General features: G+C 37.6%; 1 protein-coding gene across 3 annotated transcripts in view; it reads left to right on the top strand.

Moving 5' to 3' along the window:
- The first annotated feature begins 5,419 nt into the window (after positions 1-5,419).
- Positions 5,420-19,554, top strand: part of trh (trachealess) — a 70,721-nt gene continuing 56,586 nt past the window's right edge. For all 3 annotated transcript variants that reach the window (XM_066301949.1, XM_066301948.1, XM_066301947.1), the window contains exon 1: positions 5,420-5,752. In XM_066301949.1, coding sequence (XP_066158046.1) covers positions 5,544-5,752 — 209 coding nt within the window. In that variant the 5' untranslated portion in view covers positions 5,420-5,543. The remainder of the gene's footprint in view (positions 5,753-19,554) is intronic.

The raw sequence follows: 19,554 nt of genomic DNA, 5'->3' as shown, positions 1-19,554 counted from the left end.
TTAAATATATACAGTCTAGTCGCGTCTCTTCAATCAATTATTTTATATACGACATTTTTAACTGTAAATTTGAGTTGGAAATAGTCAAGTTGCATCTTTCACTGTCTTCTTTCGATTCTATTTTTTACAACATTTTATCGATTTGAGGAATAATCCAGTCGCGTCCGTTAAACCCATTTTTGAATTTTCCATATGAAATTGTTAAACCGTTAGTTTGAGATGTACATAGTCCAATCGCGTCTCATGTAAATTGAAATTGTTCGCCATCAATTCGAGGCATAGTCCAGGCGCGTCCTATAGAAAATTTTTCGTTCAAAATTTTTTAGCATCGATTTGAGATATAGTCCGGTCGCGCTTTTTGAAATTTATTACTTATCGCCTTTCTTCAACAGATTTTATTATATATGTGTTTTTGGTAAGATATTTAATTAATTTGAGATGCAGCGCAATTGCGGCACTTGTACAATTCTTGATTGAAAATTCTTCGCCATGAATTGGAGATATAATGCAGCCGCATCACTTTGACCGCTTGATATAACCTATATTTCAGATCTTTCAAAATCTATTAGCTATAGTCCAATCATCCTGGGTTTTTGATGAATTAAATATACAGGATGTTAGGGCAATACCTTTCGCAAATTTAACCAATGATTAAGAACATAATTTTAAACAAAAAAGTTCCTTGCAACGGTAAATACAACTATTTCCCCGGAAAACCAAAAAAAATCATCTATTGAAAATTGGCAACGTTGCGTCCTGTTTAATTAATTTCGATACCTTCCTAAACGATCGCATCAACTAGTAGGTATGCATTTTTACCGCGTTTTTTTGGACCCGATAGGTTTTTCAGTTAAAATTTAAACAATATGTGCTTCTTATTTTATTATTTTCAAACACGACTTACCTTTCAATTATTGTTGTCAATTCTAATCAGCAAAAAATGTTACGTGACCTATTTTGTACCACTCGCATCACAATCGAAAACACAAATTTGTTATTGTTTTTGCTATATTAAATGTTCGAAATGTCCACCATTCGAGTATATGTATGCACGCACGACGGCGTTTCAACCAAATTTCCCGTACACGAAGAAAAATTCTGTTCTCCGAGTTGGAAGTTTTCTTTCTGGATAACGATTAGCATAATCTTCGGAATTTTGTAATGTCTCCATAAATCAAAAACATGTCACGATACTCTCGTAAAGAATGCATTTTCGCGTAGGCATTGTTAATAGGTACGGAGACATTCAGATACTAGTAAAAGGTCAGGTCGTATCAGCTATTGGGTATCAGGGAATTGCAAAAAATAATCATAACAAAAGTAAATTCCGTTTCCTTGGTCACCTTCAGTGCGGCGTTGCCGCTTAGGTTTATTTTTAACGCTTGAGTTGTATTATTAGTTATTAAGTTTTAAATTGCTTTTAGCACTATTATTGGTGATTTATTTCAACTTTGTTTATTCCGTTTCAAGAAGGTAACATTCGTCAAGTATCTTTCTCATTATTTTGTGAAAAAAATTTCGTTCACCAACTTTAACATTTTTTTTTTAGAAAAACTATACAATTTTCGACCCCTGTCGTAAGGAACTTTTTTGTTGAAAACGATGTTCTTAATCGATGGTTAAATTTACGAAAGTTGTTTCCCTAACACCCTGTATACGCTTAAAAATACGAACGCTCCATTCTGTTCATAAGATAAAGCCATTGTAACAGCGGAAGACTGAAACGACGACGGAAAACAACAAACAAACGTCTTATCTTGATGACGAGTAATACACGAACTGTAAAAAATATACCTGCGACTGAGAGACATATTATTCATATCAAAACTGTCGCTGTAGCGAGATGGTTACCGCGATACCTTGGAATGATTTCATTCATGGTTGTCTATTGCCAGGTTCTTTCAACGAACGCAGTTTCTTATTCAGAACTTGAGTTTCAATAAAATTAACATAGCGTCAAAAACACAGAAAATTGCTTCCTCGTTCGTAGTCGTTTAATTCCTAATCGCCTTATAAAAGTGAAGTGGCACGAACTGCAAATAAGTCACCATCCTGCATCGGAGAGATGCAAGCTCTAAATATAGGTCACTAGTTTATTGTATGGGGTGGGTAAATTAAGACAGACCCTTCTGAATAAACGATTTCCCTTGAGACCACTTGCAGTTACGCCAGAAACCTACATACGCGTAACTCGGTTACAAATACGACATACACTATAAGCATATGAGTATAAAATTAGTTATTGACTTGATTTGTTCCCTGGCCTCTTGGCAATATGGGTGTCTGGAGCCCTTTTGATTTGGCTTGCGGTTTTGGATCAATATGCTTTATCATTTAAGCATCACGTTTCTTCGCCCTTTTTAAAGTTGTAGATGTGATTGATAGCGTGATAGCTGATAAAACAGGGATCCGAGTGCGTAATCCTTCTGCGCTCTTTGAATCATTGAAAATTTCTGTTTAAAAATAAGAAGGGGGCGATTTTCGTTTGGAGCTGGAAACGCAGAATCACGATTTCCTGATTACGATTTCACGACTTGTCGAAAGAAAGCGATTCGAAACTATCTTTATCATAATTTTTACTTCCTCAGGAGAGATCAATTCAGATCGAACGCATATACATAGTGTTTCATAAAGTTACCGAGAAACTTTCAGGAAATGTAGAGCTCATAAAAGCAAGTGGTTAGAACGAATAAAGTTAGGTCCGAAGTCGCTTTATTTCTAACATACCAGGTGTTTAAATTTTCATAATTTTTTTTTATTATTTCAAAAACGGTTTTGAATGTGGATATAAAATTCGGGACACGCCATGGCGGGATAAATGTGCCCACTCCTGTGTAGGCAGAATGTTTCCATTTGCACCAGCGGCGTCTGTGCGACCATTCAACGGGATATTTTTGATGAAAAAAATGGTGCGCCACTGCCTTTTTTTAATACGAATATTTTTTCGTAATATTCCATTAATTCTTAATAAAAAAAAAAAATAGTGTTTTACTGCTCAAGACACCGTTCTCGAGATAAAAACTATTTCTCATTCATGTGCCTATCAAAAAAACCGACATAGGTTGTCAAGTGCGATTTTTTAAAATGATTTAAGAACAATTAATATTATTTTATTTTAGTAAAGGTGGAGGACATGAAGACAAACAAGTTTATGTCCGTATCACAAACCGTTTTTGAAATATTTAACAAAATTAAAAAAAATGAAAAATTAAACACCCTGTATCTTGGAAACGAAGCGATTTCGGACCTAACTTTATTCGTTTTAAATATTTGTTTTCATGAGCTCGACATCCTTTAAAAGTTTGCCGGTATGTGTATAAAACACCCTGTATATACAAAGGGAGGCTGTAAAAGTCCTCTTTCTATTTTCCCGCGAGAAATGCAGCGCACTAAATAACAGATCTGTTTCGCATGTCTTATTATCTGCAGCTGAAGTGAATACATCGATTAACGGCTTTAACACTAATTATCTCCCAAGAACCGATTACCAAACGAATTCCTCACAAAGTTTATTTTTCCGTCTATCTAGCTTGGAAATGGATGCACCTTATAAAGGGAACACCATAAAAAAACAATTGTGAAGTAGCATGCAGTCAGGCGTTAAATTAACTTTGTAAAATATCGCTCTTTCTGTGATATAGGTATCTGATTTCTTTCCTGCGATAAGTTCCACGTTGAGGCTGCTTAAAGGAAACCGAATTTTCAGTAATTCTTAGCTACAGAAGAAAGTACGATCTTAGATTTCTTCTTATTACGAAATACGAATTTAACTACATTAACATAAAAGACTGCTTTACAAATAGCTCTCCCACATTAATTTTGCGTGGTCGCCTAATTAAATTAAAAGATCATGACTGACATTACGATTGTAGTATACAAGAGCGCTGCGGGTTCGTTATGGCCGTTCTTCGAGATGACACGATAAAAATGTTGTAAAACGCATACAGAAGTCTGAGAAAGAGCCAACAATTTTGTCCTAGACGGATATAATTTAGACATTCGTACAAAACGCGTGGGTCGTAGGTGAGTTATAGTTCCATTCATGAAAAGCAACAAACCTTGAATAGGTACGACCTGTTTCGGTTAGAGGCAGTGGATACGCCTATGCTGCCGTAAAATTAATTAACTAGTTCAAAATATGTAGTTTGTTTATCTGATTTAAATGAGGGAATCATCAACGATAAAAAAGTGCTTGTATGTATGAAATATGCCTACTTGCTTATTGTATTTAAAGATATTTTGACACTGATTGTGGAGTGAAAGGAACAAAAATTAAGATTACACAAGTAGTCACCCCTTATTTGTTGTTCTAAACCCATTTATTAAATGTTAATCAGCCTTTCTGCGTTACAGAAGGTAGCTAGGTAGCGAGAGCTCCTAAAACTAAAAATTTATAAAATCCATAGAGCTTCTTCATACTGGTAGAAAGTTGAGAGTTGGCTTTGAATGTTCTTTTCGTTTTTCGGAATTGTTTTCGTAGCGGAAAGACATTACTATCTATTGTTTAGCGACTTTTTGGCATATTCAAAAGTTAGCTATATGTATCTACTCATTCCTAATTTTTAAAAACATTATCAAACAGTTTTTTGAGGTTTTTAACGAATTTCAAGTGATTTTAAGCAGACTTAGCGATTGCTTAAAGATTTTCAATTTCAATTCCTGAACAAAAAGGAGCCGGAAAACATTTTACGTCCGTTTAAAAAATAAATATTTTTTTAAAACTAGCAATGAAGATAAATACAAAAATTAAAATTACAAAAACGATCTTTTTTTCCTAGCTCATTTGCATGTTTGCGTAATTGATGGTTTATTTCAATGCCCATAAAAGTATTTTTCTTTTCTACTAATGGTGCTATACTTGATATTAACTAAAAAAAGTGCTTGCTTGAATGTGTGTCTACAATCTATTTTACTAAAAAAAGATAATTCAATTCAAACAAATAGTTTATACCTTGGAACAGAGTACAGCTAACGCTGCTTGGCAATGCGTCGGCGCGTCACGTCTAGCAGCTCTAAGATTACGCAAGCTTCGCAACGCCGAAGCATTTTTTTTCCTTTAATTGGAACGTATTTGCGTAAACCGTTATGGAATAATAGCTTTCGGTACAATGTTAATTAATATCGCTTGTCCTGATTGTAATACTGCCGAAAAATTCGCTCGGAAACGAGGAGCCAAAAACAACCGTGTCAGGACACCACCCTGTAGTATGTATGATATATATAACGTCGTTTGAATATATACGCATTATGTTTCTTCAAAGTGCCTTGAGCACGGGTGCGCGAGCCTGGCCCGCCCGTGGGCGGCGCTGCTCGGCGGGCGTTCGTCACGTGACCGTAGCGCCGCCACGAGGCTCCGCCCCCCGCGATCGGCTCATTGAGCGCGGCCGCCACCGCTGCCCATCAATGGCCGTGACTTCGCGATCGTCGCAACGTGAACCGCCGTTCCTTCAACAAACGTAGTACACACGAGTGTCCAAGAAGTGCCGTACTAGTGAGTGATGGTGATGGTCATGTACTGGCGCTAGTGCTCGTGCGAGTGGCATATGCACTCGGGTGCTTCTGTGACTGTGAGTTCACGCCGGTTCGAGCTGGATCATCCGGGTGGTTTCGGCGCGCCGCCCTGGGCGGCCGTCCTGGGGCATCATGCCGCCGCTTCAATCATGCAAACAGGAGAACCTCACGGGTATGCTGCGGCCCACCATCCCGGCGGCCCTATGGATCTTCATATGCCTCAAGGCTTTCCGTACTATCGGTAAGTTGTTTGAAGGCTAAATCGTGACGGATCTCCTTGCAAATATTGTGATTGATAAACGTTTTAAGGGTTGTGATGTCCCGAATTCATTTCCTATTGCACGCCCCACAATACATGTCCTCGTTCGAGGGTTTTAAAACCGGTTTAGGAAACTTGACCACTTGTTGATCTATTTCTTTCCGTTAGGATCCGATCCCGGCTGATATAACGTCCTTTGACATGTGGAAACATATCAGTACAGACTTATATGTCAGGAACGTGTTAACGATTGTTGCAATATTATATCTAAAGTGAGAATAGCAGATAAAAAGTAAATAAAAGGGAAAGTGGCATATCAGAGCAACTTTTCTCAAATATGCACAGCTATGGTAAATATCCTTATAAAATGGATATCGAGAGGACTTGGAATCCATATTTGCGCAAGATATTACTTCTAATAAGGAATCGCTTGTTTTTTGTGCACATTGTGCTAATCAGTCTGGCAGAATAATAAAGCAACAAAAATTGAGGACCGTTTTTGCTCGAAAAAGTCCGTCAGAATGAGTAGCTGTTTTGGCCTTATACGTCTCCCAATCCGGTGTAGTTCTTTTGAAACGCATATTACGGGAAATTTATTATTAAATCAACGACGATACAAAAATGTAATGTGCTAAACGAAATCACTGGGGCTTATCTCATTTAAATTTTAATTGATGTTAATTTTAACATCGCAGACTTATTTCTTCTAGTCAGGCGAGTTTCACTCAACTTGTTCTCAATGGGCGAAGCTTTTTCTTGGTGCTTATAAATTCATAAGTAGGTAGGTACCTACATATCCCATGTATGTAACGTTTTCCTGCACGTCGCGTGACGATGTTTCTAAAACTATTTATTACATAAGTGATTAATTGGTAATAAATAAGGAATTTTAATGGGCCAACATCTGCAGTAACAACAATTTTTTCAAGTCCTGAAAACGTTCCATAAATAACTATTAAAAGAAAATCCTCGTAATGTCGCAGGACTGGGGGGAAGAAAAATCAAATTCATAATAGTACCAGCTGCTGCGAGGAACACAAATTAATACAGCAGCCCTACTTTTGACTCGATGAGTTTAACAAAGTGGCGCGTGTTACATAGCTGGGGGAGGAATCCACTGTTTTAAAGTATAATCAACTTGCTGTGAAAAAAATCATACTTGCAAATTTCTGATCGAACCCTTCGCAGCCCGTAAAGACATTAGCCTCTTACATTTACACCCCTTGAACTTAAAAACTCGACCCCTGCCTATAAAAATTCGTCGCACGGAATTATTTTAACGCGAAATTACAGGGGAGACAAGCCTTTCATTTTCATTTCTCTAATTTTTCTAATGTTACTTATTCTGAGAAATTATCGTAATCTTTAACTAAGCTTCGAGAACAGTTTCTGGTTTGGTGGCTTAATTCGGTATGATTTCCAACACGCCATAAAACGGTCTGTGCGCAAACTTGTGTTTGAGTCTAGAAGCTGCGCTGGAAGACGTCAGAAAGATTGTTGAACAATCTTAGCATAGCTTCACTTAGAAGTTGAGCACTCAGGATTTTACGAATTTCAACTATCTGAAAAGGTTTAAATCTAGAGACGCTTTCAGAAAAGTTTCTGAGTATACGTGAAATTGCCTTATCGGTTAGTCAACATACCTAAAAAAACTTGACAAAAATGTCTCGTCGGATACAAATCTTATTTCCAAATTTATTTTTCTGTTGATTCTTAATACATGCGGGGAAAGATGGTGTTCAAATTTTTACTCAAATTTCAATGGTTCATTTACTCAAAGATATTTTCATTTCTTTGTGAAACTTCCTTTTATTATCAACAAACCTATTCGAAATCAAACTCGAAATTTTAAAAAAGTCTCCAGTTTTGTCTCTTTAAACTCTCATTTATCACCACTATTCGATTGGCCCATTCTTTTCTGATTCATGCTTTTCAATGAACTTAGTACGTGATAACTACAGTGAATCGACCCTCCTGGAATGCAGAGTTCTAAAAATCATTGGTTAAGGTAAAATTTTCGAGTTCAAGGTACTCGTTTCTCAAAAGAGTCCGATTTGATTTGATTAGTAGATATTTTAGAGAAGCAATAAAACCGACCTAGACTAGCCAGGCGTTCCATGAAACTTCAATAAAACTCGTAAGTATTCTCGAACACGAAAATTTTTAGTTTTAACCCAGCCTTAAGCCTGTCTTAATTGTACTTCACAAAAAAAAACTCAATCTTCTTAATTTCAAGCCACTTTAGGCCAATTTTTTTCAATTTGGGTAGGTACAACTTTAGTCAAGCATGATAATCGGCTCCTGTTTTGTTCTTGAAAATCTGTAACCGGTCTTATGATGAATATGGCACTGTACCAAGGTCGAGAGCCGCTGCGGCACTAACACTTCTTAATTTAAACCTTCGGAAGTGTAGTACCACGACAAAACACAACTGGAGATTAATCTAGTAAGTATCACGAAAACTGATCCCATTATGCAATAAAGCAAATCCTGATTAGCGTTTCCTTAATGTTTGCGTTTCATTTCTCCCCTCTTAACTGTACAAACAGATTTCTTAAATGAAGTTTAGAAGTTATTTGGCTTCAGCCAGGGCAAAGATTTTCACCCCGATAATATTTGTCTGCCTAAACAAGTGCTGTTTTCATTGCGGCAAGTGCCTCTTAGGGATTATCTTATACCTATTTCTCAAGAATGATTTCCGTCTAAGCGTTTAAACGCTTAAACGGGAAATATTATGCTAAGTTGAAGACACTCAAAAATGCAATCGCTGATTACGGGAGTATAGGCTCTCACGTGAGGAAATCGAGTTGAAAAGTGGTGAAATTTTCATTTGTTGGTTCACTTTTATGGTGTCGACAATTACGAAAACTCAAGTTTCTAATTAATTTGTTTGCTATTGGGGTAGTTCATCTCTCCCAAGTTGGTACTGTTCATAGCTTAAAAACGAGGAAATGTCAGTTAAAGGAATAGTCAGGTTAAACACGTTCTCATCGTGTCACCTCCATTCGTCGTGTAGAAAGTGACGGAAATGATTTGAATTGAAACCAATAGACTACTTTATTTGATTAATTTTGATGCTTTTCCTGCATATACTGCGTGACATACAAAAGAGGACACCCCGTAAAAATGGTTTTATTTTACTAATTTTTGATATACATGTCTGTGTATGGGAACACAAAAAATGATTAATTTCCAGCCATATTTATCAAAATATTTACGAGTTATTAGAAATTTTAGTTTTTTTGCAATAAAATTGGAATAAAATATCGACAATATGACTGAAAAATATCATTTATTGATGTATGGTGTGCGTAGAAGGTGCTTTTAGATTAATAAAATATGCCTAGGCGCAGAAAAGAGCGAAATTTTCATTAATTTCGCGAGTTTCGGGCAAGTCGAATAGTGGGTCTACAAGAGGTTTGATGATCATTTAGAGAAATCGCCACTAGATTGAACCGTGGTGTAAACACTATAGTGACATGTTGTCAGGCATAATTCCAAGAAGAACAAACAGGCGGAGGTACTGGATGATTCCGAAGTACTACAAAATGTCAAGATCACCGCCTTCGAATTATCGTCCTAAGAGATAGATTCGTCTCGTCGAGGACGCTGGCGGATCAGTAGTTTGATGAATATGAAGGGCTCATTGGGATTCTAACCATTTATCGCCGGAAAGGAAGTTTTGGATTGATTTCCTACCGTTCCCATCTTGTGTTACACCTCACCTCAAGTCATCGTCAAAATCGAGGGCAGTGGTGCAGTGAACGGATACATTATAATCTAGAACGAGATAATATTAATTTAGTGACGAATCCAGAGTTTTTTTGGGTATGTATGGTGATCGGGTAAGAGTAAGAAGAAGACGGGGTGGAAGACTGGATCCTCAGTTTTCAATACAGAGGCGTGTCCATTTGACTGTTGGGGTGCTATCGCATATGGTAGCAGGTGACCTTTACTTTTCATTAGTGGCAGTAATTGGTATTGGAAGGTAGATTCATCCAAGAAGTCTTTGGAACCTCATCTCGTGTCTTATCTGGAAACTCTTGTTAATCCAGTTTTCCAGCAAGAACAATGCAGGACTACACGTGGCTATGGATTTCTTTCAACAAAATGCAATCAATTTGCTATCTTGGTCACTTCGATTTCCGGACCTCTCACCGATTGAACGTGTATGAAATATTGTAGGTAGAAGGTTGCATAATTTACTCCATCCCTCACAAATCCCAGCGGCGCTATGTCGTGCTGTCCAGTTAGCTCCGAATGAGATCCCCCAAGAGGACATTAATCACCTCATTAGATCCATACCTAGACGTGTACAGGAATGTATAAGACGCCGCGGAGGACCGACAAATAATGATTTTTTTTTGTTTTTAAAAACTAAATGTGTTGTGTTTTGTAATGAACTATTTGTTTTAGCATAAGCAACATGCATACCAAAAATTATTTAAATAAAACTGTTATTGACGGGTACTTTTTTTCCGTCACGCAGTATATTTTTCTTTTATAGAATTGATGACATTTAAGTCTATGGAAACTTGTTTTCATGTAGTCGAGTGAATGCAGCCTATGAACCAATTTCTGCGAGGCCATTCTGAACGTGATGAAGTTGTCACCTTTTGATGAAGTAAATATTAGTGTATAACGGCCAGTTATTAAAAATGCGAAAGAGTCTCTAAAAATTTGCGGACTTTTTATTTTAGCGGAGCTACACAGCAAAGGACTAAGCCCATGCATTTTGATTAGCCTTGTCACCCCATCTTAGTGCCGATCTGGCCCGTATTCGTGTTCCAGAAGGAAAAATCAAAGTGTTCGCGATTCAGCTCATGAACACTACTTTATAATGCCTCTAAAGACGGCGGCGCGGCTGTCAAAGGGACTTGTTATGCATAAATCATACTTTTCGGTGTTTTTTCTTACCGCAACGCGAAAATAGGATTTGGGATAAGCTCTGAATGCAAAGTCCTTTTGGGAAATTTGCTCCGCGCACGCACTGTCGCTTGTTGGGTAAGCGCCATAAAATATTAATTCAGTAATGCCAGTTTGAAAAAGTAATAGTACAGTCGAAATTACAATAAACGTGAGGAACAATATTTATAACGCTTAAATACCTATAAACATCCAACTGTCACCGAGGGGCGATACGTCTCGTCAAAACGTCCCCTTTTCGCACACATACGAGAATTTGAGCGTGTAAAATTTTACAATGAAATCACGGCAATCTGGCACATCTGTTTGTGTTTCCACTGGCACCTAATATTCGGCGTTTACCATCAAATAGCGCCGTTATGGCCAACTTTAAACATCCTTATTACGCATAAAAGACCGCGAATGTTGCGTGTCTACGAGGGGTCTGATGCGTAGCGCGCAAATTTTTCCCCATGTTGCTTTATGGCATGTACCTGACCAGCATTACAATGCAATCAAGCTTATGTATCCCTTGAATTTTTGAAAGGATTTTCTTGTACGCGGGATTTCCTTTGGTGGAAAAATACTGACAGGCCACGTACAGAACATATATAACACCGGGTAGTGTTAGATTGTGACTTACGATCGAACTAAAAATGTGTATTATTTCGAAGGAATTTTGCATATTTTGCAACTTTAGATTTAACCATAGTAGGGTTAAATTCACAAGGAAGAGGGCTAAATTTCACAATTTAATATTCGGATTTAAAATAGCGGGGCACGCGATGTACAGTTATGGACAAAACTATAGAATATTTCAGGTCCATGGTAGTTTTATATCAAAATAGTTGATTATTAAAAAATTAACACATTATACAAAAACCCAAGTAAACATTTAACGATATTATAAACAATGATAAATAAATTCATTTGTATAAATATAAAAAAATAAAGTAGTAAATTATTCTGGACAAAACAATAGAATACTTCGTAAAGTTCATTATAATCAAACTTTAAATCAACTAATATTTTGGGCATATTCTTTGAAGTCGATAACAGCCTGACATCGACGGTGCATAGAATCGATTAAATTTTCACAAATGGAATTAAGAATCTCCACTTATTTTTCCTGCAGGACTTTCCACAATTTTTCCCGGTTGGACACATTCTTGTTTCGAATTTTTTGTTCTAGGTGTTCCCAAAGATGCAGAATCGGATTGAGATCGGGCGACTGAGACAGCCACTCTAATACAGAGATCTTATTATCATCTAACCGATTTTTTACTAATCGGGATGAATGTTTAGGGAAGTTGTCCCGCCGGAAACGCCAAAGTAAAGACATATCTTAATCAACAAATAGCAGTACATAGTTCTAAAGGATGGTTTTGTACTGAAACCGATCCACAATTCCCTCAATTTTGACCAATGATGCAACGCCGAATCGAGGAAAACATCCCCATGTTTAACTGTTGGTTTTTGAGAGTTGGGGTCAAACCTAGTCCCCACAGATTAGTTCAGCACATAAATTTTCCCATCAGAATTAAAAATATTAATATTAATTTCATCACTGAAAAAAAGAGTACTCTATTTTCTAGGTAGCCAAAACAAATGTTTCTGAGAAAATTTAGTTCTGGCTCTTCTGTTGTTCTCAAAAATTAAGAGCTTCTTTACTGTAATCTTTCCTACTAATCCCATTTGGCACAACCGATGACGTACAGTGCGATCGCTTACATTGATGTCACTACGGTTAGTGATTGCTTGCTTGATGATCCTGGAGGACCTACCAGGATCTGCCGATGATATTTTTTTAATCCGTCGATCGGAAGTGGCATTCGTTTTTCTTGGACGTCTAGGTTTTAGACCATCTTTTATCTCTCCGGAAGTGCCAAATTTTCTTTAAATTTCGGAGACAACCCCCTGGCTGATTTTTAACGTCTCTACAATGTCATTTTGGTTCTAGCCATCGCGTGACATTTGGACTACTGAATTTGGAAAATCTTCCGAAAAATATTATACTTTTTCTTTGGCACATTTCATATAAAAAGCAACACACAATCGGACTGAATAACTGATAATGCCCCCATAAATAGCCGCACTACATATTATTCCATACTTTTAACTAACAAAAAAAAAGCTTTTAACAACTTAAAAAAAAAAACATTCCTAAACCAAATATTCTACGGTGAATTCAAGAACATAGCTTTGCCTTATTAATCAATTTTGAAAACAAAAACAAAAATAATTAACAAGATAATTTTGTTTCGAAAAATATTCCATACTTTTTCCACAGCTACATTTAGAAGAGTGAAAATGACGTTAATGAGAACTACGCCTACAGATTCTATGGACTGTTTTTACAATTTTCTTTTATTTTCGAATTTTCTGCAGCGAAACGCAAGGAAGACGACATTCATGCTCAAGTATGAGACATTACAAGGCTCACAGTGAGCATAGAGACTAACGAAGTAACGAAGAAGATATTTCTTTCCCAGCGAACGGTGGAGGTTACAGAATATTTCTGTTCTCGATATGGTACACTAGAAGAGGTTCCTGACTGGACCATCGTGTAAGAGAGGGTAATAGCTTTTATAGTTATACAGGTAACAAGTCAAAATAGGGATGGTGAGCGAACAATCGGAATTCCGGCTGGGTCTTCAGGAAAATACCGTGGAGGACATTCCCTCGTGATATCATAGGTATAACGGGGCGTAACTTATAGGCGCTTTACATTAAATGTTACGGATCCACCCAATTCATTGCGATACAATAGCGTTTAATTCTTAATTTAAACTATTTCACCCAAGGAAATGAATCTGTAATTTAATACTATAGGATGTTCCAAAAAAATCTCACTGAATTGGGACAAACCATCTTCATTCGGACACATTGTGCTGCCGTGCTTTTACCTAGACGGTTCAAATTTGCCCCACAAAATACATTAACGGGGTGCACCTCTATTTTAGTCGCACCCTGCTATCCTGGACTTATAGTAAAAACCTGGTAATAAGAATAAAAACGTAACTTTTTCAGGTCAATTTAAATACAATTTTTCGCTTGGCTTCACGAAATATAAATCTGAACACGCTGGTTTATGGATGACTAGAAGCAGAACTTGTTGTCTAACCACATCATGGTAATACTGTGTGGGAAAAAGTTTCATTTGCAATTAGACCTAATTTACTTACGCTAAACTCGGAAAAAGTCATCATTGTTCTACCTGAAGCATCACGATGCTGATCGATAATGTCGGTATCAGTCGATTGATTTATCGAGGCGCGCCTACTGCGTGACGCCTTGAATTTTCCGTCATTTGGTCTTAAATGGGAACTTTCTTATAATAAAGCCTATTTTACATGCTCGTTCCGAGGGTATCCGCCTTGAAAGGGCCTCATTCTTCCCTTCGAAAAGTATTATGTTTAAGGCACTTGACAATGGGGCTGCAGAGGGGCTCGCGCCAAAAATGCGCCCTTATTACAAATCCCCGAGCGTTCCGCTCATTTGCCACCCAATAAAAAAGTTAATTCGTTTTTAAAGTTTTTCTTTATTTCTGCCTCTCGGTTGACTTTTTTCGGTTTAAGTTGTGCAGTGTCATAAACTTTTTTTTATAGTCGATCAAAAAAAAAAAACTAATCAGGAGGAGTCATTCGTAATCGCTTAGGGATTAAAATACAGTTGACAGGGTGGAATGTAAAGGCCCTACGTGTCATGTAAACGACATAAAACCAATCCCAAAACGTAACATGTGTCTGGAACTGGCGTTCGTCGCAAACTTGTCGCGGACATGTGCTGGTAACGGCCTTAGATTACCGATCACCGACGTCCTCTCGATCTTGCCTAATGACTCTATGATGAGCATTTGGCCCTTTCTTTGTTAAACGTTCATTGAGTTTGACTCATTTAGAGATCGCGCGTTTAATTCAAACGAAAAACATCAAACGTACCTGAGGTATTTTCAAGCTGCTGCGTGGCACCAGTAAATCACATTCCTAGTGGTGTTCTATGCTCGTTTCATCGATGTAGTACCTCTTATAATGCCAATGCAAGAGGTGAGTTTTATGGTCCGACACCTCCTAAAAAAGAAGGTGTCTAATTTATGAGTGCTAGGTACTAATACTACGAACAATTCCCGATTAAATGCATCATTAGTTACATGGTATGGATTTTTTCAAAGGAATCGATGCTATAAAAGTCGTTTAACTAGTCTACTTAAAATATAGTCATAATAAATCACTGCAGATCGTCTCTCTCACGCGATGAGTAGGTACCTGCTAAAAACCAGGGCTACTGTTGTTAGTGGAACGCGCCGAGAGAGCGAGAATCATCACGCGAACTGATTGTGCGGAAAATATTATACGTCCGATACCAATTAGTACTAATGGACGTTATCTAGGTACGTATATCGTACCGCTTTTGCTACTGGTTTCGAAGTATTACCACCATACTTTATTGCGATGTTTTTGTTCTTTTACTGCTAAACGTTTTCTTAAATAATAAGCTAAATTTGAATCTAAAACCGCGTTGATACGGGTAGTGAACCACGATCGTGAATCACTCTTTCGTGGGGCACGAAAGCATCCAATTACCATCCGTTAAATAAGAAAATAATCCACGAGTCATAAACCGTTTACACAGGTCGTGAGTTTAGCCAGTCCTGAACATGGCTACTTCTAGGAGTGCACTAGAAGCTAGTGCCGTGACGTGCCAGATCTTAGGACATTATCTTTTATCACACCATGGTACTATTGGGATGATTGAAAACACCAGAAGATGGCGCAGACGGTGGACGAGGAAGTGGCTTGCGAAGCGCAAGATATCCGGAGCTACGCAATTCATTGCCAAAGAACTATTTTTACAAGGACTAGGTCCGGATGATTTTAAGAACTTGCTTCGCTTGTCGGAACATAATACAATTTTTGACACATTTATAGCTTCAGTGGAAGCACCACTTTGTACATGTCCACTTATTTTTTCTTAGCCCTTGCGCGTGCGAGCTCCATAAATTTTTAAATTTATTATTTACGAGAGCGGCTGCGAAATTTGGCAAATTTAGTGCCTTTGCGATTCTACTCGCTTCTGCAGTACGAGTGTCCCTTTTTTTATATCCCTCATTTCTAGGGCCCCGTAGCGAAGGTTCGTTACCTATAACGCTCCGAAAATGTTTAAGTTGCACTTATGAAATTTTGAAGAGTCACTCATGCGTAGCCCACTCGCGTTGATTACCGCTCAACGATTGGGACAGGCAAAAAATATCTAACACGTTTGATACCCGAATTCGAGATCGTGGCGTCTTTCGTTTTGATTCTTCTTTCGCGAACGTACTGTTCACACGAGGCGTACCCCACGAAAGCGTGGTTCACGATCGCGGTTCACTACCCGTGCCAACTCGGCTTAAGGTTGGCCGTCGTCTTTTGGACACCCAGTATAAAGCAAAGAGAGGCGGTCAAATAAGATGTAAAAAGGACTGACCCCGCCAGAAACAGGTGCTATGTGTTTTATTTTATTAGTATAGCGACTAATGTTTGACGTGGACAAATACATTAGTTTAAATACCGCTCGCCTTGGGCATCTTTCTTCATATTGACGCGTCTCGACCAAGCGACTAAAATTAAGATGTCATTATTTATTAAACGTCTACATCAAACAGAATTATGACTGCAGCCCTCGACAAACCGCTCAACCGACTATCCCCACGGAGGTGCGATAAAGTGCAAAAGTAATGTTTAGGCTATTTCGATCGCCCGAAGGGCCCAAAAAGTTAACCAACCGACAATTCGAGTGAATATGGTCATCCGACCGTGGTTAATAATCCTGAAACTTGAAACAGCCCCTGTTGCCATTTCTTCAAAATAAAGTTTTACCCCACGTTTGGAATTTATATTATACAAACGTGTATTATAGCGTATTCCTACGGAGGTAGTCATGATTATTGATTCAAAGTATTTTGTCAACGAAATTAATTTATCTTTATGTATTTCGAATGTAGGCAATATCCACACATCATTATCAATATCTGGTACTTCGACTTCCACCTGCAAATTAACTAGTCAACTTACAAAAAGTTTTTTATAAATTTTCTTCATCGCAAAAAATCTCTCTCTCCCTCTCTTTCTCTCTTTCTTTCTTATTTCAATTAAACTTGACAACGCAACACTCAACTGGAGGCGTCGTTAGAGTGGAATCGGCGTGTAGAAAGAAGGAAACGGAGACTCAAAAGGGCGCAACAAGAATGTTCATTGCGAAAACTTGAGGAAAATCTAAAGTCAGACTATGCATGATAATAGGTCCAACGGGCCTAGGTCCGTACCGAATGAATTCCAGTTTTGGCGCTATGGGTAAGATGAACGTCACTGCGTTTTTAAATTAAGATAATACAGATGGAGTGTGTACGATACTATGTCCTAACTGCTTGAAACATAAATGCACAAGTCACATGCTGGCTTCACCGAAATTTTGTAGTTGGCAAAAAATAACTTTCCAGCGAAAAAATTTTATAGATTAAAATTTTCTCAATGCCGACAATCTCCAAGATAGAATTAAAAAACTTCCGTAGTTGATGCGGCTTTTTTTTAAACAAAATTAAACTGATCAAACTAGTTTTTTGTCATCATTGTAAAAAAATCAAGCCAAACCAACTATGGACATGTGGTTTTTATGAAATACCCTAAAGATTGCTTAAAATGATGATGTACTTCAAAATTATTATCTTATAATTGTGAAAAAATAACTTTGTTGGCTTTTTTGCAAAATCTTCTTTATTAGGGATATTAGATATTTTATGTGTCAAATTCCAAAAACCCAAAAGGGTCAAAAATAAATTGAATTCCCCCCTGCTTTGGTCGTGTAAATAAAAAGCAATCTGCGATCAAGGAGTACATATCGGACCATCGAAGACGGCACCTACTTTATTAAATCTGCCCGGGAAGTTCTTTTGTGCCATAGATACCTAATCGCGGCCCTACATGGCCCGTTTCCCCTGAGATTGGCACCAATTTCCGCATACACGTCACTTGATGGGAAATTGTGCAATGCAAACAATCGGCGATTATTTCCCCATCACTCAGGCTTAAGCTCTTATTTGCTTCGTTGTGGATATTACTTCGTTCCCGTGTTTCTTCGATAAATTAGACTCTTTGGATGATGACTTTATGTTCACTTTATCTACTTTCGGCCCCAATTAGTTTATTAAAGTGGCGATGATTGAAACTTGGGGACTGAGCAAACCTTTCGAGGGGAACGAGATGAGGCAATGTAAGAAATACATTTTTAAAGAACGTGTAACAAAGAAAACTGTCCTCCGGATCATAAAAAGCGAGTAACGAGTTTTTTCCATTACATAAATTGTACTTTTGTGGTGGAATACATTACGGATCTTATATAGGACGGAGAATGGGCATTTTTGGCAGTAACGAGAGCCGCGTGCGTTTCGAGATGGAGGCTTTGCAGTCAACTTACTTTTAATCTAATTGTTGGAGATGAAAAATTGTGTGTCCTTTCGAGCGCCCTAAAACACACAAAAACGGCGAGAGTACAGGACAAACGCTGAATACGAAATGTAAATGCAGCCAGGCCGGGTACAGTCCATCAATGTCAACTTCGGAGACAGTTCGACATGATTTATAACAGCCACTCGGCAAATCTAAACGTAATATCCAATTTATACTACAAATAGACGGCAATATACATAAAGTTTAAACTCGCCATTGTCACCTTTTACGTTATCACCTCATTCGCATTGATTTTACAAAAATGAAAAATCACCAAGAACTATAAAACTGTACTGTACTGTTATAAAATAGCATCCTCACATAAGCGAGAGATTGCCGAAGAATGAACTTCTTCCGAGAAGCCGGGTATCTCAGGTGGTACCGACAAACGTAAAGTCAGAGGTTACGTGAACATGTCCGGACATAATACGTGGGTTCTCATGACATTTTCCGCTTCAAATGACCCGGCAGACATGTTAAACATTAATCGTCCTTGTAATTACTCATGTTCATTAAGTTTGTTTGGATGTGGACTGTGCTAGTTTTTTTTGGAAACCCGAGAGATAACAGATTCCCATGGATCAGTGACCCAAATGACTGCTTGTCGAGGCAGGACACTAGTTGAGTTTTGATGTTGCTAAACCTTGTGATTGGTGAAGAAACAGAGGTGCAACATAAACCGGGCAACCCCATATCACATTATTGAGAATTCAAAAAACATGTGCAAAAAATTAGAGAGCAAAAGTAAATACAAAAATTCACGTTTTCGTGACGCGAAATAAATCATATTGCACCTTATTCTTAATACATGCGTACGTTAGAAAACTGTATGACAAACTTGAGTTAACAGGATATAAAAGTCGTAGCGACATCATATAAAACAGCTAGTTTCATGATTAAGACAAAGGTTTTTATTGCCATTTTAGTAGTTAAATACAAACACAAAACTGTGAAACAGAACCGAATCCATTACTAGTGTTGCAAACAGTCAATTTCTGACCTTTTGATGGCAAAGAATTTTTTCGATATTTCACCAGTCGAAATCTTGTAACGATTACGTAAAAGCGTTTGCTTTAATTACGCTTTTTACATTATTTATTATTATGTTTTTCGTAACGAAAAAAATATTATATTTTTACTTTCTACGTTTAATGTACAGGGTGTCCCATTTTCGTTGTAACCGTGGGCTATCTCGGATATTAACAAAGATAAAGAGATGCGGTTTTCGCGAACCTGTGTCACTTTTTAGTGAAACTAATGATGACGTTAACAGAATTGATCCTGCTATCTTAGTTTTTGCACTACAGGGCGTTTCTGAAAATATTGTATTATGGGACCCCCCCTGTAGTTGGAATATGTGTTAAGTTATTGAAAATGTATAAACGGTGTCGGATA

Source organism: Euwallacea fornicatus, chromosome 3 (assembly GCF_040115645.1).
Source record: "Euwallacea fornicatus isolate EFF26 chromosome 3, ASM4011564v1, whole genome shotgun sequence".
Taxonomy (NCBI): domain Eukaryota; kingdom Metazoa; phylum Arthropoda; class Insecta; order Coleoptera; family Curculionidae; genus Euwallacea; species Euwallacea fornicatus.
This window is presented reverse-complemented; position numbering and strand designations above follow the sequence as displayed.